Source organism: Tenrec ecaudatus, chromosome 18 (genome assembly GCF_050624435.1).
Source record: "Tenrec ecaudatus isolate mTenEca1 chromosome 18, mTenEca1.hap1, whole genome shotgun sequence".
Lineage (NCBI taxonomy): Eukaryota > Metazoa > Chordata > Mammalia > Afrosoricida > Tenrecidae > Tenrec > Tenrec ecaudatus.
Genome location: NC_134547.1, coordinates 58,329,352 through 58,354,527, shown reverse-complemented (window position 1 = coordinate 58,354,527; position 25,176 = coordinate 58,329,352). Strand labels below are relative to the sequence as shown.

The window sequence follows — 25,176 nt, the reverse complement described above, 5'->3', positions numbered from 1 at the left end:
GGAGGTTTGGGTAGACAATTGCAGAATACAAGACTAAAGATGCATGGTCACAAAGAATACCTCACTGCACATTTCCACACCTGGGACCAGCAATCCTGTGAAACCCTTGAGAAGCCCAAATGGCACAAAGTTGAAGAAACTTTTAGGGAAATGATCTCGGGCAGTCTCAGACACCAGACCAAGTAACAGGAATACAGAGTGCTCACAGCAAGAGCTGAAAGCTGCTGACGACTTCAAGACTTCAAGGCACGTGCAAGGCTTGGGGAGGCAGCTCGAGCAAAGCCATTCTCAGGCTCACTGCCAGGTCAAGGCTGAGTGCCCATTTCCTAAAAGTCTATAGCTGCTTCAGATTTCTTTCAGTCATCAAAAACAGGTAAGAATGTTTCAATCCTGAACCGATTACAAGGATCTACATATAACTTCCTCCCTGGGGGAAGGACAACAGAGAAGTGGGTGAAACAGACAGTGTAAGATATGACAAAATAATAATTCATAAATTATCAAGGGTTCATGGGGAAGGGGGAGCGGGAAGGATGGGAAAAAATGAGGAGCTGATACCAAGGGCTCAAGGAGAAATCAAATGTTTTGAGAATGACGAGGCTAACAAATGTGCTTGACATGATGGATGGATGGATGGATGGACGGACAGTGAAAAGAGTTGTATGAGCCCCCAAGAAAATGATTTTTTTTAAAAGTTTCAATCCTTCAAGGTCTTTCCTAAAATCAAAATGGCGTAAGGCAAACTTGAAAAGTAGTGGTATCTAAAATTTGTCTGGACTTTTCAGTTAAGCACAATTAACCAGAAGGGGGAAGGAAATACCACTGGAAATCCTAGCAACACTCAACAAAATATATTTTTCAGTAACAGAAAACCTTGTTAGCATCTTTCTAACATGCAAATAAGTGGACAAATTTCAAGCAATCCACTCAAAACCCAATGCCATTGAGTGGATGCCAACTTAAGTGCCCCTGTAGGATGAGGTAGGTGGGTTTCCTGCCCCTGTAGGATGGGGTAGGTGGGTTCCAGCATGAACAGTCACACTTCAAACAACAGAGAGTGAAACTTACGGGGGAAACATCCCAAGTGAAATGGGAAAAATATATTTGAAGCTTCCCAAAATTTTTAACGAGGTACTCTTTTGAAATTAACTAAAACCCACAAACTAAATTGAGGCAATAATATGAGACGAAGCTAAAAAAGAGAAAAAAGGTTCCTCTTTTTGTTTACTGAGCGGCAACTGTTGTAAAGACAACTTACACTACAAACCATATTAGCGCATTTGGATCAAAGAACACTTTCATACTGGCCTTCACATACTGTTACTAGCCTGACTCAAAGGGACTAGAATTTTATGTTCCTGACAATTCTAAATGCAACGGAAAGGGTGAATTGAGGAAAAGAGTGCTACACTTGGGCTGTAGGTTAGTCATCTACATGCAAAATTAAACTTTTACACTCAAATGCTAAGGCTCTGGGAAAAGGCAGAGAATGCCTGGGAAGATCTGATGATGGAGTCTAAAGAAAGTGTGCCCAGTGCCGTAAATCAATTCTAACTCATAGCAAGCCTACAGGGCAAAGACGACTATAAAATCATAAATAAAAAATTACTTATTTTAAAATCATTTTATTGGGGGCCCCTACAATTCTTAACACAATCCAAACATGCATACATTGTGTCAAGCACATTTGTTGCCATCATTTAAAAAACTTTTTTTTTTCTATATTGAGCCCTTGGTATCATCTCATTTCCCCCTTCCTTCCCCCACCCTCCCTCTCTCATGGAAGACTATAATTTTTTATAGAAGGAAAGTGACATTTTCTCCTGCTGAGCAACTAGTGGGGTCAAACCTTCTGGTTAGAAGCCAAGCCCTTTAACCACTACCCACCAAAGCTCCTCAGAAAGATTAACTACGAAAAGTAACCAGGGGAGTGCATGTGAGTGCCAACGTAAAGGTCTATAGTTGTGATCTACAAGCCATTCACACAAGGCAAGGCCTGGCAATCTGTTCCCATAAAATCGATTAGAGCCGAGGAAGCCACATAGTCGAGATTCACTTGTCTGCAATAAGTAATAGGATTCTTAAAAATACCTAATTCAGAACCTTGGTCTTCAAATTATACATTATTTATCCTTATCGTTCTTTCTAAACCAGTATGTTCCTTTTCAGTATCTTAAATTGTGACAAATCTTAGTCGTTTGAAGAGAGATCTAATTTTGGCCCAACGGTCTGAAGTCACCTGGCACCAAAATAAATAAGGCTAAAAAATGTTTTTTCAAAGTCCAGATAGAGAGTTCTGGGTGCCCTAATAAAATGTAAAAAAAGAAAAGAAAATGATTAGGGCAAAGAATGTACAGATGTGCTTTATACAATTGGTGTATATATATGTATGGACTGTGATAAGAGTTGTATGAGCCCCTAATAAAACGTTTAAAACAAACAAAAAAAAGAGTTCTGGGTGAGGGACAAAAGAGAAAGAGAGAGAAGGAACTTGCTGAGCATTGGCTTCGAAGCCAGCAGCATTCCTGAGGCAAGAAACCAGCTTTTTGTGACTTTCTGCCAACAGCCACCACAGTTCGAGGGAGGCCCTGCCACAGCACTACTCCCTGGGGCCCCAGTTAGCCACCGGTGGCCCCTACCACACCCAAGGAACTGCTCAAGTCCCAGGTGGATGCTCTCATTTTTCTCTGTCTTCTTAAAACAAACACTGAACATGTAATTCGTAGAATCTGAATGGCTCTTAAGGGTTATTTTTTATGGTTCCTAAGGATTTTGTTAATTTCTGCAATGTACATTGAATGAATTTTCAAAATAACCTGTAGTAACCTTCCACATACTATGGAACTAAACAGTTAAACCCTTTTAGGTTATCTCGAATTCTCAATTTATTCTCTCTTGTTAAGTTTATCCTCGGCATGCAGGAATCTCAAAGAACTGCGGGGACAAGGTGCACATGGTTTATGCCCTGTCAGGAGACATCCTGAGTCAGATCAAGGTGATGACGACTGCATATGGATCAACCAGGGGAGCAAGTGTGGTCTGCCACAGGCCATCAAAATTGCATAAGATAGATAAAATTGAGAACCATAAAAGAATGCAACAAATTATACACATGGATTAAGATATTCAGACAATTAGAAGTTGTGGTTCTATGCCCAAATTCAGCGCTTGACTAACAAAATTATGAGCACTTAGCTACTTAGTTCTATTTTACTGAGCAGCAGGGAGGAAAGCCAAGAACATTTTCTAGGGCTTAGAAGAGACCCGACATTTACTCTTCTGTAAAAGTCTGTTGCAAAACATAGACTGAGTTTAAATGCAACGGACCCAACAAATTTGTTTAGCCCCAAGCCTGTTCAATTTCCTGATACACTAACAGTTTCTCTTCCTTAAAAACAACCCACATGTTTCTCTCTCCAAAGCAACTGGAGTGGATACACCACCAACTACAGTGTATCAAACAGTACATTAAGGTACTAAAATAAGAAAAAGGCAGAGAGACAGAGAGAGAGACCTCCAGGTGCTCAGCAGGAAGCTTTTGAACGATACAAGGCTTAACAACAAAGTTAATTTAAATACGCGCCCTGTTTAATTTATTTTCCCGCCCAAGAGGGACGTGAACTTGTAGCTTTCCTAACAGATCAGAACTCAAAGAAAGCACGAAGACACTATGTATATGCGTGTTGACTTAATGCCAAACTCAGAGCTACAGGAAGTCAACTGCTAGGGTAGTTAGGCTAGGCGTAGATATTTATAAACCATCTGCAGCGAATGACCCAGGGTTCAATTACAACATCAACCCTCATATTTCAGCGTATGGGCAAATTACCAGTCGAGTCAAAAATTAAATCCATTCTGCCCTAGTGGCGCTTTAGATCGGGTTTTGCACAGTCGCGGGGGCAGACCTGCTTTCGCCTAGCCCTATAAGCGGCAACTATTAATAGTGGGGAAGTTAGCATCAGGTCAACTCTGGAATTGCTAGGACCAACTTAGCCCATACTGGTGAATTCAGGAATTTATCACGTGAAATTAAGTTTCGATCCCTTGGAGATCTCTCGGCGCACTAAGCCGGGCGGCTATTTCCTTCCAGGGGCTCCTGGGTGCAACTCGCGCGTCTTTCTTGCAAGCGCCACGGGGGCCGCGCCGGCCGGGTCGCGCGAGGATCTCCGGCGTGAGTTTGGGGGCGCAGCGGGGCCGGCGAGCGCGCGTCCCCCCCGCCCGCTCGGGCGGCGTCGAGGCGCGAGCGGCTCAGCCAGCCTTGCAGAGGGAGCTCTCGGCAGCTCCGGGGTCCCGCTGCTCGCAGCCGCAGCAGCGCCGCCTGCGCCACTCGGCGGAGACGGAGACGGAGACGAGCGGCGGCGCGCGGACGGAGAGCGACCGCCGAGCAGCCCAGCGGCAGGGGACGCGCGCAGGGGCGGCCCGGTAGGCTCCGGGGACCGGGAGGACTGGCGGCCGGGCGCGCGTCGGTCGCGGCCCCGACACCCATGTTGCACCGAGGTCCAGCTGCGCGCGTGGCGCCGGCGGCGGCTCCGGACCCCGGGGCGAGGAGGGCGCGGAAGCCGGCGCGCGGAGGGCGCTCCTCGGTCGCGGGAGGGGCGGAGGGCAGAGGGCGGGCCGCGGCAGGGCCATCGGCCGGGCCAAGAGCCGGCCTCGAGGCCAGAGACAAAGGAAGGAAAATGGAGTCGCCGGCGCGCGGGCCTCGGCAGCCGCCACCGCCCCAGGCCTAGCGCGCCACCAGGACGGCGGCCCGGCGGGCGGCCGAGGGGGGGCAGGCCGGGCCGCCGCGCCGGGCAATGGCGGCGGCCGCGCCGCAGCAGGGACGGTAGAGGGAGACAAACACCCCCCGGCGGCGGCGCTGGCGCCGGGCTGCAGCCAGCGCCGACCGGAGCGGCCCCATCGTGACACCTAGAGGCGGCCCGCGAAACCTCCTCCACCCCGGGCCCCCTTACCTCCGCGCCACACCCCCCGCGGCGCCCGCTCCGCCGCCGCGCCGCCGCTCCGGCCACCCGACGTCCCAGGCCGGCTCCGCGCGCCCGCACGGGCCACCGCCGCCGCCGCTGCCGCCAAAGAAGCAGCTCCGCGCACGGTTTAATCGCTCCACAGGCTCGGACACAAAATGGCGGCGGCGCGGTGCAGTGCGCCTGCGTCGGCGCTGCCGGGGCCGCGGGTGCTGATAAGGGAAGGGACGGGTGGGGGGGCCGGTCGGGCGACGAGGGGAGGGCGGGGGAGGAAAGGTGAGGGGAGGGGTTGGCGCGGGGCAGCATGGGAGGCGGTCCCGGGCGCCAACTTTCAAAAGCGGGCGCGATGGCGTCACGGGCCGCGTCACGCCGCACGCGCCCTCCCGCGCCCTCGTCCGTCGCGCGTGGGCTCCGCGGACGACGCCGCATCCGGGCTCCCGCTGGGCGGGGCTTTCCGGGGCGCGCTCAGCCTGGATCCCTAGCTGCGGCACGGGGAACCCGGGGACGCGCGGGGAGAGGAAGGGCACGCGAAGCCGAACCGTGGGGCCGAGGCCCCCGCCGGGCCGGACCCGGGCCCCGAACGCCGCTTCTCGGGCAGGCACCTAGTAAGACTCAGCCAGCCGCCTGCTCGCTCCGAGCGCACGGCGGCCGGGACTGCCCTTGTCCGGCGGGTTCTAGCGTTCTGGCCTGAGGAGCGGGCCTTCGGCAACCCGGTTCCAGGAAGTGGATCGAGGCCGCCTCCATTCTGACTCACAGCCCAGCGAGTCCAGCGGGATGCCTGACTTTGATGGTCTTTACAAGACCAAGGTCGTCTTTTGCTGGAAGGACTTTATTCGGTGCGGTGCAATTCTATTATTTTCAAACGTGAATTCCTTGTCTTTGCTTTTGAGGTGTGCAAGGGTTTTTTTAGTGGGCGGAGCCATTCAACCGTGCATAGGTGCGTCTGCTCCTCCCTCTCCCCAGGATGTGCCTGCGGACTCTTTAAGTGCCCGCCCCCCATCGCAAATGTTGACTAAGGATTGACTGGAAGGTGAAGAGCCCTTTCACAACTCTGGGATCTCATTCCCAGCTCCCTTCACGGATACCAAGCGGACCCCGCTTCACGAAGCAGCCTTTACTCTAGTCAGCTGTTGGCTAATGCCCGTCCCATATCGACGTCGGTCTTCTGGTTTTGTTTTTTAAGAAATCAGGAGTCGCCCTCTCGCTTTTTAAAATGCATGTCCAAGTTTTTAGATGGTCCTACCGTAGTGTGGTTAGACGCACGACAGCCAACCAAACCCGCCAGCCACACTGGAAGAAGAGACCAGCCTAAAGTAAACGTCCACGGGGCAGCCTTACTCGGTCCTATAGGGTGCTAGGAGATGCAATCAAGGTGATGCCAGACGAAGCAGATTCTATTAAATTGTATGAGCTGATTAAAGCAATCACGTAAGCTGGTCATTTCTGATGTTACTTGGGGACCCACCCCTGGGGCGCTCCAGTTTTTAGAATGAGGGCAATGAAAACGGAGACCAAGAGATCGGCCAGGAAGGCTGAAGAAAATCCAAGAGTTATGACATCCAAGGATTGTCTTTCAGGAGTGGCCGGCTATGTCTAGTGCTCCTGAGAGTGCTTAGCGGCTGAGCCAGGGCTCTTGCTCACTTTGGAAGTCACTGCAGGAGATTATGGATGACCTTGGCTCGATTCCTTTGAGTCAGTTGGGTGGCGGCTCAGGTGGGTCGAAGCATGAACAGGAAAGTGAAGAATCAGAGCCAGTACATGAAGGCAACTTGAGACAAGTTTTTTCTGGGAAGAGGAGGTCGTGGAGTCTAGCGGAGGGGGAGGGGGTTAGAAGATGGTAGCGTTCTAGAGCATGCTTGTGTGTTCTTGAGATTGAATTGAAGGCGATGCAGATATGAGAAGGCTCAGCCCGAAGGGTGAAAGCCACAGGATTTGAGAAAGTAGGATCCCCAGCATGTGGCTAGGATTGACCAGGGATAGGACTTAGGATGGATGCCCATCGTTCACCATTGTTGCACAGTAACAGGAGTGAAGAGGTCATGCAAATGCTGGGGAGAGGAAAGCAAGTTTACTGTGCATACCTAGCAGGGCTGTCGTGGCATTGGGTGCCCATTCAAGATTTTACCGTGAGTTTAGAGTGCAACCACTTGATCCGATTCTGTGGTGGTTTTGGGTTTTTGTGTGTGGATTTTCTCCAGCAACATTCAACTGCTGGGGAGCAGGCATGAAGAAAAATAGGCTGCTCAACACAAGTACCCAAGTTTTTCAGACTCCTCCTCCCAGGTACTTGCCATAAGCCAGTGGTTCTCAACCTGTGGGTGGTGACCCCTTTGAGGGTCAAACAAGCCTTTCATGGGTCACCCAAGACCATGGGAAAACACAAATATTTCACACTATATAATTACCGTACATATTGCTTTGTGATTAATCAGTATGCTTTAATTATGTTCAATTTGTAACAAAACATTCTGCTTATTAGATATTTACATTACGATTCTTTTAACAGTAGCAAAATTACAGTTACAAAGTAGCAATGAACTGTCTTACAGGGTCATGGCATTAGGAAGGTTGAGAACCACTGCCTTAAGCAATTAGACACCCTACTAGAAATGTAGCAAGTCTGAAAATTGAAAGTGTTTTTAAAAAAGAAAATTGAAAGTATTACCGCTATCTTTTATAAACCAAACTGTCATTTGTTCTTTATGTATGTTAGGACTCAATCCTTTTTTCAAAAAGGCAAACTTAGTGGAAAATTACCAGATAACTCTGGGATATTTGCATTTTGCCTTTTTCACACACACAAACTTGTCCCCACGCCCCTACCCTGACTTAAAATCCTCCTTGCTGTAACAAGGAATGGCAAAACTGATTTGTAAACTGCTTAGCTTCTTTTTCTTCCTGAGATTGTCAATCTATTTACACTCTAGAACTTTACCTCCAGCGTTTGTTGACCTTTCTTATCTTGAAGAGTAAACATCCATTTGTTACCTTGTAGATAGTATGTAAGAAGACACTTCAAAACGTTTATGGCAAAATCCCACTCTATCCAAGTTTTTCATGAACTTTTGAAAGCCCTTTCATAGAGTTGGGTCTTACCCCCCACCCCAAATCTGTCAACTTTCATTGGTTAGTATAATTATTGAAATATTAGCGCATAAACCTGCCTCTCTTTTTTGGCTTCCTGTTTATTCTGTTTTTCGTTTTATTTTTCTTGCCTTTCTGTGGGATACTGAAACACTTTTTAGAATTCCTTTCTGATCTATACTCACACCCAAAATCAAAAATCCCACTGCTGTCGAGTCTGGCTCCTAGCTACTAGCCATGTCTCATTGGAGCTGGGTCCTAAAGGAGCAGGACATCATTGGCAAGAGAGGCAAAGGCATGTCAGGTGAAGCGCCACAATTGAAGACATCAAAGTATTCAAGTGTGTTGAGGGACCAGCAAGTTGCCCCACACCACTGGACTAGGGTGTAGAGGAGTGACATAAAATAAAACTTTATTTAAAAACAATAGCAACTTATAAGACGTCTGGAAGGCCACCAATGTCTACCAACATCAGCTGCCAAGAGGAACACTTGAAAGACTTGCCCTTCTACATCAACTCCTGCCCAGAACACAGACTTTATTTTTCAAATTGCTGTCTGCTCTCTTGAGGCCTCTGGAAAAGCCCAATTTCTTTGTACCTTTCAGCTCCAGTTACTGCTCTCTCAAGTGCTCCTGCGCACATTCAGGAAGGAAGGTAGGTTAATTTTGTCCTGTGTGTTCTTCCTTGCATTGGTAAGGCCTGCACTGAGCACCTTGTAATCGTCCATCTCATTGGTCCACTTTGCATGTTGCCAAACGCCTTCAGCCTGCCCTTCCCATTGATGCTCACAGCTTCCCTGGGTGAGTCTAGACCCAGTTCTGTCTTAAACTTCAAAGATGAAGTGACTTGCTCAGCATTGTCCAGCAACTTGATGGCAACACTAATTGCTCCTCAGCCCCACCCTGCCTCTTCCTGTCCTCGAATTGACTGCTCAGAGCCCCTCACTATTAGGTCGCCCTTCCATTGTTAAGGCTTTGCTGGATGTGATGCATACATAGCACAGAAGTGAAAGTAGGCTATCAGGCAAGCTCAGCTTCCCAATCCCCCATATCTCCCACTTTTAGGTGATTTGGCGGTAAGGGGATCAGAGAGGTTTCTGCTCCTAAATCAAAGTTGAAAACTGTCTTAACCCAAAAGGAAAACAAAAATGGGAAATTTTCAGGGACTTGGGCAGCCAGAGGTATTTGAGGTGGGAAATGAATCTATATATCCTGAATCACTGCCTAGGACCCTTAGTCTGCCCCAGGCTGGCTAATACTGAAGAGAGATGATGACCTTGGCCCTCAAGTGCCTTATACTTGAGTTGGAAAGGCTAGACTTGACCTCATGAACGTCAGCAGAACGGATGACCACGGAGCTAAACGAGACCAGCAATTGCCTACGGCTGCAGTGAGGAAGTGGAGAACGGAAGGATGGAGGGGTGACAACTAAGGCATGTGTGATATTTTGGGGGGAGGTTCACAAAAATATCCTAGAATTGGTAGGAAGATGCTTGTACAAATCTTGCGTGGATAGGCTAAACGCCTTTGAATTGCATACTGGTAAGGGATCAATCGCACGGTACCTCTATTTTATCTCAGTAAAACTTTTAAAAGGAAACAAAAACTAACCTGAACCATGCTCTTCAAGGGAAGAACCCCTTGCGCTTCCCCAGACCTGAGTGGGGCCTGAGGCACCGTGGAAGAGGCAGCTGTGTGTGTAGAGAGCTGTCTACGTTAGTGCACAGTTAATGAGCAATTGCAATGGGTGTACTTGGTACTAACACCAGGGAAGTGCAGGCTTCTGCGACAGGAGCACGGTGTGGCTACTTCCGGAAGAAATGTGTGGGCTGGAAGCCACAGGAGGGGTGGGGATTTTGCAGCACACTGGCTTAGCCAGGCTTGCTCAAGGACAGAGTGAGAAACGAGGTGGCAGAAATGAAGCTGGGCATGGGCAGAGACTCGGAGGGGCCTTTGTGAGGCAGGCTAGGGAGCTGAAATTTTCTCTAAGGGGAAAAAGAGCCTGTAGCTCTAGTAGGTGTGTGTTTTGAAGATCACCATACCATGAAGAATGGAGCACACAGGAGCAAGGGTCGAGGCAGGGAGCCTGTGAGGAAGCCATTTTCGTGTCCAGGCAAAATGTCAACGCATCCCAAACTGGAGTGGTGCCCATGGGGGCGGAGGGAAGTGGAGAGTATAGGAAGATTGGGGGGTGTCATCGAGAGGGTGGCTGATGGCCTGACGGAAGAGACTTGAGGAAAGACTCGAAGCTGAGGTCTAGGTGCATGGCTCAGGCACTGGGGTAGTTGGTAAATCCTGCAGCCCTGGCAGAGGACCAGGTGTCGGGAAGATGTTGAGTTTGGCGTGGAGTATGTTGAGGTGGAGGCACGTGGGACCCTCAGAGGAAGGTGACCAGTCAGTAGTTCGGTAGAAGGGTCTGGAGCTGAGGAGCAAGCTGTGTGAGTCATGTACATACCCCCTCAGCAGTGGCATGGCTGTCACGGGCCGGGTAGTGTGCTTCAAAAGCAGAATCCTGTGGCATGACTTTTAAGGATGCTTTAGGAAGAGGAGACGGCTGTCAGGAGACACACAGATGGTTGGAAACTATTGGTCATAGCAATTCACCTATGTACTCAGCCACTGTCCAAAAGTACTGAGTGCCCACCAGCCCTGGGTATGTTCAGAGACAATTGAGACTTGATGCTGACCTCAAACGTCAGACAAGTGGCCACCACCCAACTGCAGCCTTCTGAAATGGGGCCCCTCCCCTGCAGGCCGATGCCAGTCTTCATTTCAGAGCGATAGATTCTACTTTCCGAGCTATTCATCTACAGCCCTGGATCGTTCCCAAACTCACCCGCCACACTCAGGCAGGCTTAGCAGAGCATGCCTTGCTCAGACCTCGGTGCCCACAGGGATGCAGGCCGGCACTGGACATCCCAGGACTGTCGCTGTCTTGGGGATGAGATGGGGGAAGGAGGGAGCCTTCCATGCGCTTGGGGTTCAGCAAATTATACCCACACACTAGGCACAGAACCACACCAGGCAGGCACCCCCGCTCTGTGGGGGAGACAAAGCAGCTTCCTGTCCCCGCGTGCCAACCCATCTGCCGCTTTGCCTTCACAAACATGTCTTTTCTCTCATTCTTTTTTGTTCCCTGCAGCTTGGGATACACATGGAAGAGTGGGGGATGGCAGGAGAGGTAAGACGGAGGGGTGAGAGAACGGGGCGGGAGGGGGAGTGGGAGGAAGCCCCAGTGGTGGCCGAAAAAATAAATTGCAGCCTGCACTACTTCAGCCTGGCCCCCGTGTGTTGTGTGCAAGAATGAGTTTTCTGGTGAAGACAGTGGTCGGGGCATGACTGCGGCCTCAATTAATCCGATTGGTTGGGAGCATCTTGGGGTGCCACAGGTCTTAGAAGCCCACTCCCTCATCCCCTCACAGAGGCTGGCATAGTGTCCACATCAGCTTCCCAGCACTTGGTTCACCAGGCTCCAGACTCTCCTGAGTCTGAAGCACAGGGACTGTGCTTGCCCCCGTCTCCACCCAATCCTGCCCAACAGGAGGGGCAGCGCTGTACAGCTGCTTTGTTCTGCGTGAAGACCTGTGGGAGACACTGTGTGCACGTGCATACCTGCGAGTGTAGGGATGTACAGGAGAAAGGACAGCATTCTTCCTGACCTCCATTGCCTCTCCTGGGCCGAGGCAAGTGCATCTCGCCTGACTAGCAGCCACAGATGGAAGGCCAAGTGGCTGCCCTGGCACTAATGTGTGCCCTGCTCTGTGCTAGATAGGCTTGACTGGGCAAAGACCTGAGTGTCCATGCCCTTTCCTTGCCAGGCCTTTACCTCCACCTGGCTCCGCTCACAGTACCTAAGACCTGTTGCCCACTCACCTTGGCCCGCTCAGCTGCCCTCAGCTAGAGCTGGCCACCAGGCGGCAGCCTCAGGGTCCTCGTATGGGGCGGCTAGGGCCTGGCCCTTGTCCTTGCCTGGCGTTGGGGAATGGGTTACTCAGGTTCTCCATGACAGCTGCTGCTGACCCCTGGCTGGACTGGTGGCATTTTTCGATCCTACCTGTCTTGTCTAGCCCCTGTCCTTCTGTGGGTTGAGCTGGGAGCTTGTGCTGGCCAGGTCACCCTGTACGTCCACCACACAGTCCCCTCTTGTGGGCCTGCAGAGGTCTTTGGTGCAGGCCCAGCTGTGGCTGTTTCGGGGTGCTGGGTTGGTCTCTCTTACTGGTCTTTCCCCACCCCCACCTAGCTGCCCCAGCTGGCCACCAGGAAGCTGAGGAGTGGCACTACTTCCCAGGCCACCCAGTGTAACTAGTGATTGTGCACTGAGCTGCACCATGTGCCTAGGGTCTCTGCCTGCCCCCACCCCCACCCCGCCTGGAATGAGCCACCTGCATCCACACACAGGTGTTTCCTGTGCGCCTTCCTGTTGCCGTTTTTTTCTGCTTGGCTTGGCTTGGCTTCCCTAGCAGGTGGGGCGGGTGCCAGTCAAACCTTTGTACACAGCTCAGCATGCAGGGACAGGGGCTCCCCCCACCCCACCCCACCCCGTGGGAGACTGCTGACACTTCACAGGCTCATTCTGAGATGCAGGGACACCTGCCCCATTTGAGGTCCTGTGTGTATTGTCAGGTACTATAGCCACAGCACAGGTCCAGGGGGCCTGGGGATGGGGGTGAGGGGCTGTTAGGCATTCGCTCTAGCTTCTGGAAGGAGAGGAGTGTGGGTTGGAGGTCTCAGGACAGGTCTGGCACCTTGGGACTCTGTCCTACCCAGAACTCCTCACTGTCTGGAGTTCACAGACCTGCATCCCAGTCCTGGTGGGAGTGGGGAAGGTACAGAGTGGGGGCTGCTCCCTGAATCCCCTCGGGGTGACATGCTGTCTTTGTGGCTATCAGGGGTCAATGGCGTTTGTTATGACAGATGGAGAGGTAGGTTCTGGGAAGGTAGGGCTTGCTGTCAGGGTCACAGGGCAGCCATCCGGGTCTCCTGCCTCCCAGGCCCCAGTTCTTCCCCTCTGCCAGGATTTTGACTCTTGCCACCCAGCCCTCAAGAGGCTCCCAACTGCCTCTTGAAGGCATCCTGGGCTGGGAAACTAACCCAGAAACTTGGCATCTCTTGATGGGGCTCTGCTGCCCCCTGGTGGCCAAACACTCCACTGTGCTCCGTGACCGTCGCAGGCACCCTTTGGCCTCTCACCTGAGCCCCTCCAGCACCACCGCAGACCCAGTGCTGTCCGCTTCAAGCCCTGCTCTCACCTCTGGACTCCTCCCACCAGATGACCAGGGCAGATGCACAGGCTGTTGTCCCAGCCACAGTGTGGACACGCTGTGTGGGCAGGGCCACAGCCAGAGAGGCCACACACACCAACACCAGGCCAGGCCGCGTAGGAAAGGCATTTTGCTTTTAATTTTCTGTAAAACTCTGTAAATAATATACAAAACCAAGGGGCGTAAGGGGGCAGCGGCAGAGTGACCTGGCTCCGAACACTGATTTGTGGAGAGGGGGATACTGAGCCTAGGCTGGGAGGCACTTGACTGCAGGCACTGACTCTGCCAGCCCCAAGGGGAACAGAATATATTAGCTTTTCATGGAAATGTATTGGGGGGCAGGGGGTCCAGAGCCAGCCCTCATCCTCCCTGCCAGTGCCTGGCAGGCCCTGAACGTGGGGGCAGGGCGCTGGGAACCTGGGGGTCGTTAGAATGCTGTGCTGGCCATGCTGCCAGGCCCGAAGATGCGGGGCAGGGCGTCGAGCGACTCCTCCAGCCGGCGATGGGCGGACTGCCCCTCTTCACCTGCCACGGTGAGATGAGGTCAGGAGTAGCCCCAGCTCCATCCAAGGTCCCAGTCCTGTCACCCTTGATCCCTCCCTCCCACCCTTCTTCTCACTGACTATGATGCCCCTAGAAGTCAGCTTGCCAAGATCCCGCCCTCCTGCCTTACCACACTGTTGCAGGCTCTGCCGGGCAGCTTCCCGCACGGCCTCCATGTCCGTTCGGCACAGGTATACCAAGGGCTCAATGCCCTCAGGTGCCTGCCAGGAGAAAAAACACTGATGGGACCTAGTGAAACAGGTAGGGGCCTCAGGGGCAGGGTGCGGGTCTGGAGGGACGAGGAAGAGGCAGAGGGTTGGCAGTGGTCACCTTGATGCAGCCCAGGGCTAGGCAGCCAGCCACCCGTGTCTGTGGGTCCTCATCTTCCAGCTGGTCCAGGAAGGACAGGAGGGCCTGGGTTGAAGGAAGGGCAGACTAGCTGCTGGAAGCCTGGGGCCTCGTTCCTTGCCCTCAGGGGAGCACGTGGCGGTCCTTACCCTCTCTCTGAAGGCAGGGCCCAGCACCAGGCTCCGGAGCTGGGTGCTGACAGCTGCCATGACCTTGTTGTTGCCGTGTACCAGCAGGGAGCTGAGGGCCCGCAGCCCCGCTGCCTGCAGCCGTCCCTCGGGCGCCAGCCGCAGGGCCTTCAGCACCACAGCCTGGTCATCCGAGTTCAGGTTGCGCACCAGTAATACTGCAGGAAGAGGGTGCTGCTTGCGTCCTGGTCCACACCCTCGGGCCCACCCTCTGGGATCCAGGGCCCAGATCATGGCTCACCCTCCTCAGCAGTCTCAGTCACATAGGCCTCCATGGAGGGGCCGTCCAAGGTTTCCACGTGACTCCAAAATTGAAAGATGGTCAGCTGCTCTCCAGGGCCCAGCTGCGGCCTCCTGGGCAGCTTCCGCCCCAGGGCATCCTCCAGGAACTTGGCACACACTGGGGGAGGCAGGGTGTGGGTAGGCCCAGAAAAAGAGCACCCATCCTGGGTTCAGGTCTGGGAGTCCCTCTCCAAATCCTATCCCCCTCCCCACGTACCCCCCCCAATCCCCTTTCCCTGGCCACCAGCTTGTGTGTGGGGCTGACCTACCCCAGAGGCCCCCTCACTGGGGAGCTGGGATGGGAGGGGCCCAGGGATAGGGAGACTCCTGCTTACCAGCCTCGGCTAACCCTGACTGGCGCAGGGTGAGGCGGGCTCCGTGCTGGCTGCAGAAGGTGCGGAACACCCACTCCACGGGGCAGATGAAGGGGCCCAGACCCTCTGTGCACTGGTCCCAGAAGGTCAGGAAGCCGGGCCGAGGTGAGGAGAAGCGCACCACTGTGAGGGGTGAGAGTGTGTGGGAGGCGGGCGGCTGAGCAGGTCAGGGGTTTAGTCTGTGCCAGAGCCCGCAAGGCCTTTACCTTCCTGAGCAGAGGTCATAGAGGCCTCCCAACACCCGCTGAGCTCGCATACCACCTCCAGCACTCGGGCCTCCCGCAGCAGTCTCTCCAATGCCCACGCCTCCTGGCAGCGCAGTGGCCCAAATGTGCCCAGTTTCTGGGGAACATGAACGGTCAAGCTGCTCAGAGGTCACCAGGGGAGGGCTTAGGGAGGGTGGGGTCCAGGGACTACAAGTCCCAGCATGCACTGGGAAAGGCTGGCAAGAGAGTGAGTATGGGTAGCGGTCCACTCAACAAGGGCCAAGTGCCAGGGCCCCGGGGAAGGTAAGATGTAAGCTCTGAGGTGTGGAGGGCCAGGATCATAGTTTGGGGCTCCCTGTGGGGGAGGGGCCACGGAGGGGCTTGAGGAGAAACCACCAGCCTCACCAGCAGGAGGTGGCTGCAGTGGTATAGGTGCTGGACCAGGGCAGCGTCCAGAGCTGGACAGCCAGTGCTGAGGGGGCAGGCACTGGGCGAGTCTAGGCTGTCCTCAGCCCCAGGCTCCGGGCTGCTTGGGGGCCTAAGAGAAAAATGGGTTGATCACCCCAGGAGCAGGCATTACCACATGGTCACCACATGCATTTTTATTGAGCTCTCCCTCCCAAGAAGAAAGGACAGATGACATTCAGAAGACAGACAATGGGTAAGTTCACAAAGGAAGTCCAGAAGGAGGAAGGGCATGGGCCAGCAGGTGGCAAGAGGGGGATCTCTGGAATCAGACTGCCCTGTGCCACCTCCAGCTAGGACCGCTAGGACTGGGCTGGGCCAGAGCAGGGCTGCAGGCGGGAAGGTCTGCGTGGTGAGGGCTGCAAGAGACTGAGGCCCAAAGTTTGCAAGAGGCGGGGCTGTAACCTGGGTAGCAGGAGAGTGGGCAGAGGCCGGGCCCGCCCCTCAACTGGGAAGCAGTCAAGACTGCTGGTGGGTAGAGAACAGAGGGGCGGGGGCTGCCGCCCGAGGCGGGGTCGAGGGGCAGGAGGCCGGTGAGGGGAGTAGGGTGATGCACGGGGAGGCACTGGAAGGGCTTGATCTCGGGGTGGATCCTCCGAGGGAGGGGCTGGAAGCCGGCAGGTATCGCAGAGCCGAGGAGGAAGAGAGGGAGGAAGCCAGCGGCCAGAAGCACTGAGGATTCAGAGGGACTTGGAGACCAGGGTTTCAAGGACACGAGGGGCAGGGTGCACGGATGGGGACACATAGACGCACTGCCAACAGGCCTGTACCCCTTCATGTGGTCCTCCACCCCTGCCCTGGCCCCGCCCACCTCTCGAGCCCTCACTCACCTGTCTCCAGGGCCAGCATGATCCTCCTCATCTTCATCCTCGTGGAGGAAGCTGAAGCTCTCTAGGGCGTGCTCCACGGTGACACTCAGGCTGGAGGCCCGGCTGCGGCTCAGGCCTTGTCGCTGCTGGGGTGGGGGAGGAAGCCAGCTGCTGTCACTGCCTGGCTGCCTCTTGAAGGGTCCTCCCCGCCACCCCCACCCCCCCAGGCCCAGCCTGCCCAGCTGACTCACCATGAGCAAACTTTCAAGGCGGGTTGCCTCCTGCTCCAGGCCCTGCAGCTCGGGAAACTGGCCACGGTAGTCAGCCAGGGCTGCCATTAGAGCCCCTAGGGCCTCCTCCAGCTGCCTGTCCCTGGCCTCACAGGCCACCTCTGGGACTGGGGCCTGGGGAGCCATGGCCAGGCTAAGGTCTGGATGCTGGGAGGCTGGAGCTAGGGTTGAGGGCGTGGGGCTTGGGCTCTGCAGGTTGGGCTCTGGGACAGGGCTTGTAAGAGGATGGCCGGCAGAAAGGGTGGGACTGGAGGAGGTACTAGGAGCTATGGGGTCAGCCTGGGTGGAGGCTGCGAGGTCACAGGGCAGGGAGCTGGTGCCTGGGAGGGTGGGGTCTGTGTGCCCAGTGGGGCTGGAGATGGTAGTAACATCTGGAGACGTAGAAGGGCTCCCAGATTGCAGGGTGGGGCTGACAGCAGGGCAGGGAGGGCTTGTGGAGGTCTGGACACAGTTTATTGAACCGAATGCAACATTTGTAGTGATGTGATTTGATACCCTGGTTTTGTGAGTTGGGTTTGGGCCAGCATGGGTTGGACTGGTATGAGTGGGGCTTGCAGTGGTGTGGGTGGTACTTACAGTGGTGTGGGCGGGGCTTGGGGAGGTCTGTGTGGGACTTGTAGTGGTGAAAGTGGGGCTTGGGGAGGTCTGTGTGGGACTTGTGGTGAAAGTGGGGCTTGGAGAGGTCTGGGTGGGACTTGCAGTCGTGAAAGTGGGGCTTGGAGAGGTCTGTGTGGCACTTGCAGTGGTGTTGGGGGGGCTAGTGGAGGTCTGTGTGAGACTTGTGGTGAAAGTGGGGCTTGGGGAGGTCTGTGTGGGACTAGCAGAGGTGTGGGTGGGGCTGGCAGTGGTGTGGGGGGCGCTTGTGGTAGTCTGAACAGAACCTGTACAAGTTAAGGTAGAGAGCTTGGGCTTATGGGCGGGGCTTGTGTTAGTATGAGGTGGGCCTATGCTAGGCTGGGCCCTGGGGCTTGGCCCCGCAGTAATGAGGGGGGAGGCCTCAGGCTGGTGAGGAGAGTCTTCGGTAGCACTGGCCAGACTGGAGCTCCCTGTGGTGTGGGGTGGGCCTGGCTGTTCAGAAGGGGCGGGTGTGGCCTTGGGTTCCGGGGATAGTTGTTCAGATGGAGTAGGGTCTACAACTGTGCGTGCGGGGCCAGGATGACTGGGGTCCGGGGCAGGAGAGACATGACCGAGGTGTGCCCCGTGAGTGGGACCTGGGGATGCACATGGGCTTGGCAGTTGGCCTGTGCTTTCCGGGACCTCAGCCTCCAGCAAAGCAGCGTCCACACTGGCCTCACTGATGTGACTCAGGGTCCGGCTGAGGGCCTGCCCGTTGGCCAGGGCTGGGGCCATGGCCCGCTCTTCACTCATGAACCCAGGGGGTGTCTCAGGCCTGCAGAAGGTGACCTGAATGGGCAGGGGCTCAGGTTGCTGCACCAGGGGCCTGGGGGCTGAGGAATGGCGGGCAGTGCCTGAGAGCTGTGGGCTGGATGAGTCGTCGGAAGATTCGGATGACAGGGACCAAGCCGTCCCATTCTCCAGCTCTTCCTGTCGTCGTAGCATGTTCTGGAAGGAAGGAAAGGGCCTCTCAGTACCACCCAGGGGCCCCCGGGGAGTCCTGAGGCTAGGGCATGGGCTGAGACTCACATAGAAGGCCTGCTCTCGGAGGGAGGGTGTGTCTGGTGGGCTCTGGCTGTAGGTGGAAAAGCGCTTGCTGACTGTGGAGGCCTTGTTGACACTAGAAGCAGCTGAGGGCTGGTCATCCTTGTCGAAGGGGCTGAGAGGGAAGGGATAGTTAGCCAGTGCCATCACCCACAGTGCGGCCCTGGAACCGTTCAGCCCCACCAACCTCCATATGACTTCTAGGCTGAGCTTGATGGTGCCGAGGTCATTGATGTCCACAGCCACCACCTGGGGCAGAGCGGCAAACAGGTCCTTGGTCTCACAGGAGACACTGCCCACAGTCACGTGGTTGGCCAGACCCTTCAGCTCTGTCACCTGCAGCCAAGAGTGAGCAGCGGGTCATAAGTGGGTCGGGATCATCAGGGAGCGGGAGGCCAGAGGTCTGAATATGCAGGGCACGGGTTGTCAGAGGGTCTCGTGGTCACACAGGGACATGGGGTCCAGGGATTGGCGTTCTCAAGAACGTGGTGTCACAGAGGCTTGCCATCTCTGGAAGTGTGGATCCGAGATCTGAGTTTGTAGTCTCACTGAGCTCACGGGGTCACCGCCTTAGGGGAGCCTAGAAGGTCCAGCAACCTCAAGGTCAGAGGATCAGAGGAAGGTCCTAGGTCAGTGGGGCCCCAGTGCTGGCTGTAGGACCCTCAGAGATTGTCATTTTGGGTGATGAGGATCGTGAAGGTTGTGACGGTCCCAAACCCCTAACACACTGGCACTGTTCGCCCACGAAGCCGCTGGCGGGCTCATTCAGACGCTCCTTGCTGCATCTTCTGGGCTCCCCTCAAAGAGGTGAAAACGCTCGCTCGCTGCCATGGAGTTGAGGCCCCGTGAGTTTCTGAGACTAGCCCTACAGAGGAGAAAGCCCTGCCCTCCTCCCGCATAGCTGCTGAAGATTCCGAACTGCCAACCTTTCGGATCACAGCCCAATGCACCAGGGCCCCTCTCATGAAGGTCAGGGGGTCACATATCCATGTTGGAAATCCTCTCCTCCATCTGGGGTTGTGGTTAGCTCAGTTGGAAATGGGGCTTGTTTTGTGTTAACAGAGCAGGATCCATGCGGGATGTGACTGAGACACAGACTGAAAAATAAGCCCGCTGCCTTCGAGTCATTTGTAGGACAGGGGAGCCTTTCCGAGACGACCAATCTTTACAGAAGCAGACAGCCTGTCTTTCTCCTGGGGGGATCAGAACATCAAGCATTGTGGCTAGCAGCCAGGTGCTTAACCCATTGCTCTACCAGGGCTCCTTTTGGGAGACACACATAAAAAAAAAAAAGGCAGAGACGGTGGAAGCTGTGTGCCAAGCCCCATGCAGAGTGCCCAGGAGCAGCTGCTAGAAGAGACAGGGCCCTGCCCCATAGCTGACACGGAGAAAGCCTTCCCTGAGGGAACTGGGGTGAGCACGCAAGTCCCTAGTGTGTCAGAGAGGGCCTCTGGACAGCTGCTCTTCCACGGGAGGAAAGCCTCCACTCGGGTAAGTTAGAGGTCAAGTCCAAGTCCATGATCCTGCTTTAAAAATCATTCCCACAGATTCTCCCCTTAACAGCCATGCTGCCTTAAAGGGAGCACATGGTGGATTATATCCCCCTACAGAAGCAGACATGAACCTCTTGCTCTTCCCACCGTGACACCCAACCCCCTTTGTGCCTTCCCCCAATGCATGTAGTAGGTTTCCTCACCTGTGAGCTCAGGGACCTTCATGTAGACACCGCCCACCTTAATGATGCATGTAACTACTGAATATGCATGTCTTAAGCTACCTATAAATGTTCCAGGATAGTGAAGGCTCTCTCTCACTTCTCCCAGTTCCACGTGGCTCATCAAGAGGAGCTGGGTTAGCATGTTGCCATCATGTGTCTGACTCCTTTATTTTACTCACTTCTATCTCCCTTATCTCTGACTTCACTATCATCTTTATTTATTATTGGCGCCCATGGCCCTACCATTGTTGCAGGCTGGTTCCCTCTGGCATTCCCCCAGAGCTGGCACCCAGAAGTGGGCTGCTAGCCCTCAAAACAATGAGAAAATCACCACCCTTTTGTGTACCACTTTGTGTACTCCCCAAGCTAACAGGCAGCCGGGTCCTGGGCAGGGACGTCACCTTGATAGACAGGAATTCGGTGAGCAGAGGCAGAAAGATGGTTTCCTCACTGTCCCACACCTGCTTCCCGCTCCCCTCGATGCGGCCTCGCAGTTTCCAGCGCTGCCGCCCATACTTCATGCAGATCTGGGGGAACAAGCAGGATGAGAGCAGCCCATGCTCGGAGTGGCGACCCTGCCATCCGGTCCCGCCCTGCACATCCTCATACCTCATATTGGTCACCCGCACAGAGTCTGGCGAAGCCGGCCAGTCCTGAGGGGGGGAGGGGGGAGGCGCACAGACACAGCAGATGAGCTACTCTGGGAGTGGTCTTGGGAGCACCCTCTCTGGCCCCCAGACTCAGTACCTTTCATCCGGAGATGGAACTCGCCCAGCTGGGCCTCCAGCTCGCTCTCCAGTACACACATACTCTGGGAGGGAGGGGACAGGGTGTGTATCAGGAACCAGCTCTGTGCAGACCAGCTTGGCCACTCCCTGGGCCTCTGCTACCTCTCACCTCCGTGTACTCTCGGTGCCCTCGAGTGGCCTCCGCCAGGCTGTCCCGAGCCTCTCGGCTCCCTGGGGACCCTGTGGTGTAGGCCCGGACCATGTTGGAGGCGCCATCACGGAGACGCCGCTGGACGCAGTATGCCTCATACAGCTCGTCAATCTGGGCAGGTGAAGGGCAGTTAGGGGAGGACTGAGACTCCGAGCCTAGCACCCGCCACCCTGCCCCATCTTGCAGATGTTACAGGCCCCCCCCCCCGGGGGGGACTGCACACACACCTTGCTGGCGTGGAACTCCAGCCGTCGCAGGAAGCGTTCGATGGACTTGACTTGCTGGGGGGGGAGGGGAGAGGGGTCAGGAGTGCTTGAGGCCCTAGGCCTTCTACCTTCCCCAGGAGCCAAGCCCTCTGACCCCCTATCCATCACTCACCTTGTCCAAGTCATACAGGAAGCCCTGCAGGGGGAGATGACAAGGGATACTTAGGAGGTTGCTTGCCCACCCAGACCCATCACAGCTCCTGTCCCTCACAGGGCAGCCCTCTGGGCAGCAGGGACCAAGAGCCCTCCCTCTGCCTCACCTGGCCCTTAGGGGGTGCTGGTGTCCCAGATCTGGTCCCAAGGTTCCCTTCCCCACTTCTTCCTGGTCCCATCTACAGCATCCTCCCTCCTGCATGGTGCCCTCTACCAGGACACTCCTATTCATGCCAAGGTGTCTCTAGGGAAGCCCTGACCCTTGCCCAGGTGAACCACAGCTCTCCGTACACCTACACAGCTCTCGGTACACCTACGACATCATCTGCTGCCCAGGTCCTGGCAGTCGGACCCACCCCTTGGGAAGCTCCAGTGGACAGGCCCTGGGTAGCAGGCAGGAAGTGCGTACAGCAAAGAAGTTATGGGCAGAACCCTCAGCGTCCCCTGATGTCTTTTTTCCAGTCACACCTGGACTCTGTCGCCCCAGAAAACTGTCCTCATGTCACCCAGGCTGCCTCTGCACAGCACCCCATACCACAAAGGCAAAAGGCATCAGGCTAGGCCACCCCTCACCAGGCGGGAATTCCTCTTGGACTCCCGGATCTGCCCCTGCAACTTCTCCTGCTCCTGCTGGTGCACTTCCAAGTAGGCCCTGGGGGAAAGAGCAACCAGCGTTAGCCTTGGGGGGCCCCTGACCAGGAGGGTGGGCGGTGGGGAGAGGGGAAGGCGGAGTGGTAAGGGCGGTGCTCACGTTAGGCCCCTCTTAAGCGCAGCGTACACTTGGTCCAGCCGCTCGGGCTGCGGCACCTTGGGGGCCGGGTGTGCCACGGAGAACATTCTAGAAACTCGGGAGAGCGCCGGTAGCTTCCGGGGGGGCCCCGGGGGGCTGAAGGCGGTGAAATTCCTAGAGAAGAAGCTGAGCTCAGAAAGGGGCGAGTCGGAAACCCCCAAGCCCTCACTAGCTGCTCCATTCGACCTGCCGTATCCTGGTCCCACGAGCATACCTGGGCCCCCGCTCCTGGCTGCGGAGGACGCCGGCGAAGGACTGGCTCCTACTGACCCTGGCGCCGAGCAGGCGGCGCTGCGGCCGCACCGACAGGGACATCATGGAATGAGTCCGCGCGGGACTCCCTGGGGGTGGCGAGGGAAATGTCCAGTGTCAGTCGGGCTCCTGAGCCCGGGTCCCCGCAGCCTGGCCCCAGGTCCCGCAGAGGGCCTTCCAGGGCGCCGGGTACAGCGCTGTAGTGGGGCCGGCCAGCCTGGCTAATGACAGGGCAGCGGAGGTCGACCCAACCTGGGACTCAGCGTGGCCTCGGCTCAGCCCCCGCTTCCTGCTGCGGTGCCGGCTCCGCCTGCCGCCGGGCAGGAAGGGGGGGTCGCGAGGGGACCCTCCCGGGGCTGGGAAGGGGCAGGAAAGGGGCGGGGCGCGCGAAGAATGCGCGGAAGCGGCTGTTTACCCAGGGGCGGGGCAGGCTCCCCAGCCCTGCCTCCTCCTGACCCCCTAAATAGACCTCGAGCTCCGGGCGCCCGCACCCCGGGAGGTCACCGGGCGGGGTGAGGTGCTCCGATCCCTGCCTAGCTGCCCGACAGGCCCAGCCGGTGCAGGTCTGCCTCCCGCGACGGCCGGTTCCCTACCCTCACACCACCCCCCACCCCCGGCCCCCGGGGTTCCCAGGCTCCGAGACTCCAGAGTCCTACAGACGCCCGGGAGCCCGGGGATTCCCAGAGTGGGGGGCAGTGCCGAGAAATGCCCCGCCCCCTCCACTTTTTCGAGGGCTGCGAACGGGAAACTGAGTCACGGCCCGCGCCCGTAGCGGGAAGGGATCCTGGCCCACCCTTTCGCAGACCCTTCCCCCGCTCCGCTCCGGCCAAGCACGCACAGCACCTCTGGGCCCCAGAGTCCAGCCCCGCACCCCGGTCCTACCTTTCTTCTTGGCGTTCATGGTGGGGTCCCGTACAGTCCCCGCCCCACGCTCAATCTCAGCGGCCTGGCCGGCCCGGAGCTGGCGCCCTGCGGACCCTTGCTGGGCACCGCGCGCTAGCTCCCCACGGCCCTCGGGCTCCGGCTCCAGCTCCTCCCGGCGCCGCCCCCCCGCCCAGTTCCTGCCGCCTGACTCAGCCCGCTGGGATGGGGCGGGACCGGCTGGGCCAGGGGGACACCGGGGCCTAGGCCAGCCAGGCCCACGAGAGGGGTCTGATGGAGGTTTTCTCGGTCGGTCGGGGTCAGGAGGGTGCGTTAAAGGGTTGAGCACGGTTGTGAATATAGGTCACTGAATAGGATGCAGGGTTGAGTGGGGGCTGGGTGGCAAGCAACAGGAATAGGGGGCTCGGCTAGGAGGGTGAGTGCTGGAGGCGGGGCGGGTGGAACCCAAGGAGTGCTGAGACCTGGGTTGGGTGGAAGAGTGGGGTTGGGAGTAGGAGGACAGACTGGGGGGCTGAGAGAAAAGGCTGGATGAATACCACAGAGCTTGCCACTGCCCGGAAAGGAAGCAGAGAAGGAACTGGGCAGAGGTCCCACAGCCCCTCATGCCACTCACTGCTGTGCTCAGAGAGAGGTGCACAGTCTGGTAACAGCCCCCATCCCCCTCAACACACACACACACACACACAAACACACACTCACAGCGCCCTGCCCCAGCCTCCTCTTGAGCCACATCTGCATCCTAAAGCCATGGCCCCCATTCTCCCTGGCACCGCCACCTGGGCCCAGCAGGTCCTGAATCCATAGTGTTGGCCCTTTCCCATCCCCAAAACCTCTTTAAATAGCCTCCACTCTGACCTGGACAGAAGCTGGCATGCCCAGGGTCCGGTGAGCACCTCGCCCTCTTGCCTCAGAGGCACTGATCACTCCTCAGCTCCATAAACCCTCCCATCCTTGAGTTCCATCAAGAGGACCCCAGGGTGAGAAATACTTTCTTCCCTGACCTCCCTCCCTCCAGACAGGCAGCTGCGCACCCACCCTGGGGCAACTTCGGCCTGTCCATGGACTGCCCACCCAATCTAGTCTCTTGGATCCCTTCCACCACTCCTCATAGGAACAGCCCACTCTTTGCTGCCTCTGGAATGTGCCCTTGATAACAACCTTCAGGCACACCCTGTCACCTCCACCTAACCTGCCTTCTGTCTGAGACCTCTGGTCTCTGGAGTCCTCAGCTCATTTATCCAACTATTAACTGAGTAATAACCCTGCGCTAAGTATGTGCCAGTTGTGGGGATACAGCCCCCGAGTCCTGCAGACACCATCCTGCACAGAGCTTACAGTCTGCCTCTGTCAGCCCCCTCCCATCCTCTCCTCCCCACCTTCCCTGCACACCCTCACACCAGCTGAGAATGACAGCCGCTGCTCCACCACTCACCTGCTGCATCGATAGCCTCAGTGCTCTGGGCTCCTCGATCCTACCTGGCAGAGCCCAGCCCTTGGCAACCCAGCTCTGGGCCTCCTCTGCCCCTGCGCGCAGGCTGGCAGGAGCTGCCGGGGGTCTTGGAATCATGGCACAGTTCTTGATTGCAGCCAGCTGCTCTCTCCCGCCCAGGAAGTCCTCATGTGCGCCCTTAGTCACCTCTCCCCCTTCTTAGAGCAGGAGGGTCCTTCAGACTCTCCACCAGCCTCAAACCAGCCGAGGCCACTCCCACA

General features: G+C 56.1%; 2 protein-coding genes across 11 annotated transcripts in view; both read right to left on the bottom strand.

Annotated features, from left to right (window-relative positions):
• CTCF (CCCTC-binding factor) overlaps positions 1–5,141 on the bottom strand; it is a 51,772-nt gene extending 46,631 nt beyond the window's left edge. For 2 of the 9 annotated variants that reach the window (XM_075536219.1, XM_075536221.1), the window contains exon 1: positions 4,001–4,166. The gene's annotated coding sequence lies outside the window, so the exon portion shown is untranslated. Of the gene's footprint in view, positions 1–4,000; positions 4,167–4,949 lie in introns of those variants that run through there. The other 7 variants (XM_075536225.1, XM_075536226.1, XM_075536227.1 and 4 more) reach the window with 7 other exon arrangements.
• An 8,279-nt stretch (positions 5,142–13,420) lies between these two features.
• Positions 13,421–24,039, bottom strand: RIPOR1 (RHO family interacting cell polarization regulator 1). 2 transcript variants are annotated; one of them, XM_075537943.1, is made up of 23 exons: positions 23,467–24,039; positions 22,547–22,673; positions 22,294–22,446; positions 22,116–22,194; positions 21,502–21,525; positions 21,351–21,404; positions 21,082–21,234; positions 20,932–20,995; positions 20,794–20,837; positions 20,586–20,711; positions 18,655–18,803; positions 18,453–18,582; positions 17,533–18,371; positions 16,770–17,490; positions 16,540–16,664; positions 15,650–15,782; positions 15,245–15,380; positions 15,000–15,161; positions 14,624–14,782; positions 14,344–14,540; positions 14,177–14,260; positions 13,977–14,067; positions 13,421–13,828 (listed from the first exon to the last, which is right to left on the bottom strand). In XM_075537943.1, exons 1-23 carry the CDS (start codon positions 23,483–23,485, stop codon positions 13,731–13,733), a joined length of 3,867 nt encoding a protein of 1,288 aa, XP_075394058.1. In that variant the 5' UTR covers positions 23,486–24,039; the 3' UTR covers positions 13,421–13,730. The 2 variants fall into 2 exon arrangements, with proteins under 2 accessions (XP_075394058.1, XP_075394057.1); XM_075537942.1 differs by having other exon boundaries at positions 16,770–18,371; positions 23,467–23,993.
• Between the last annotated feature and the right edge of the window lie 1,137 nt (positions 24,040–25,176).

Excerpts from the sequence above, each read along its gene's own strand:
- RIPOR1 (XM_075537942.1), bottom strand. Across the intron at positions 20,712-20,793 it reads GTGCGGGTGACCAATATGAG|ATCTGCATGAAGTATGGGCG; the intron begins GTATGAGGATGT and ends TTGTTCCCCCAG. Across the intron at positions 18,583-18,654 it reads AGCCTAGAAGTCATATGGAG|CCCCTTCGACAAGGATGACC; the intron begins GTTGGTGGGGCT and ends CTTCCCTCTCAG.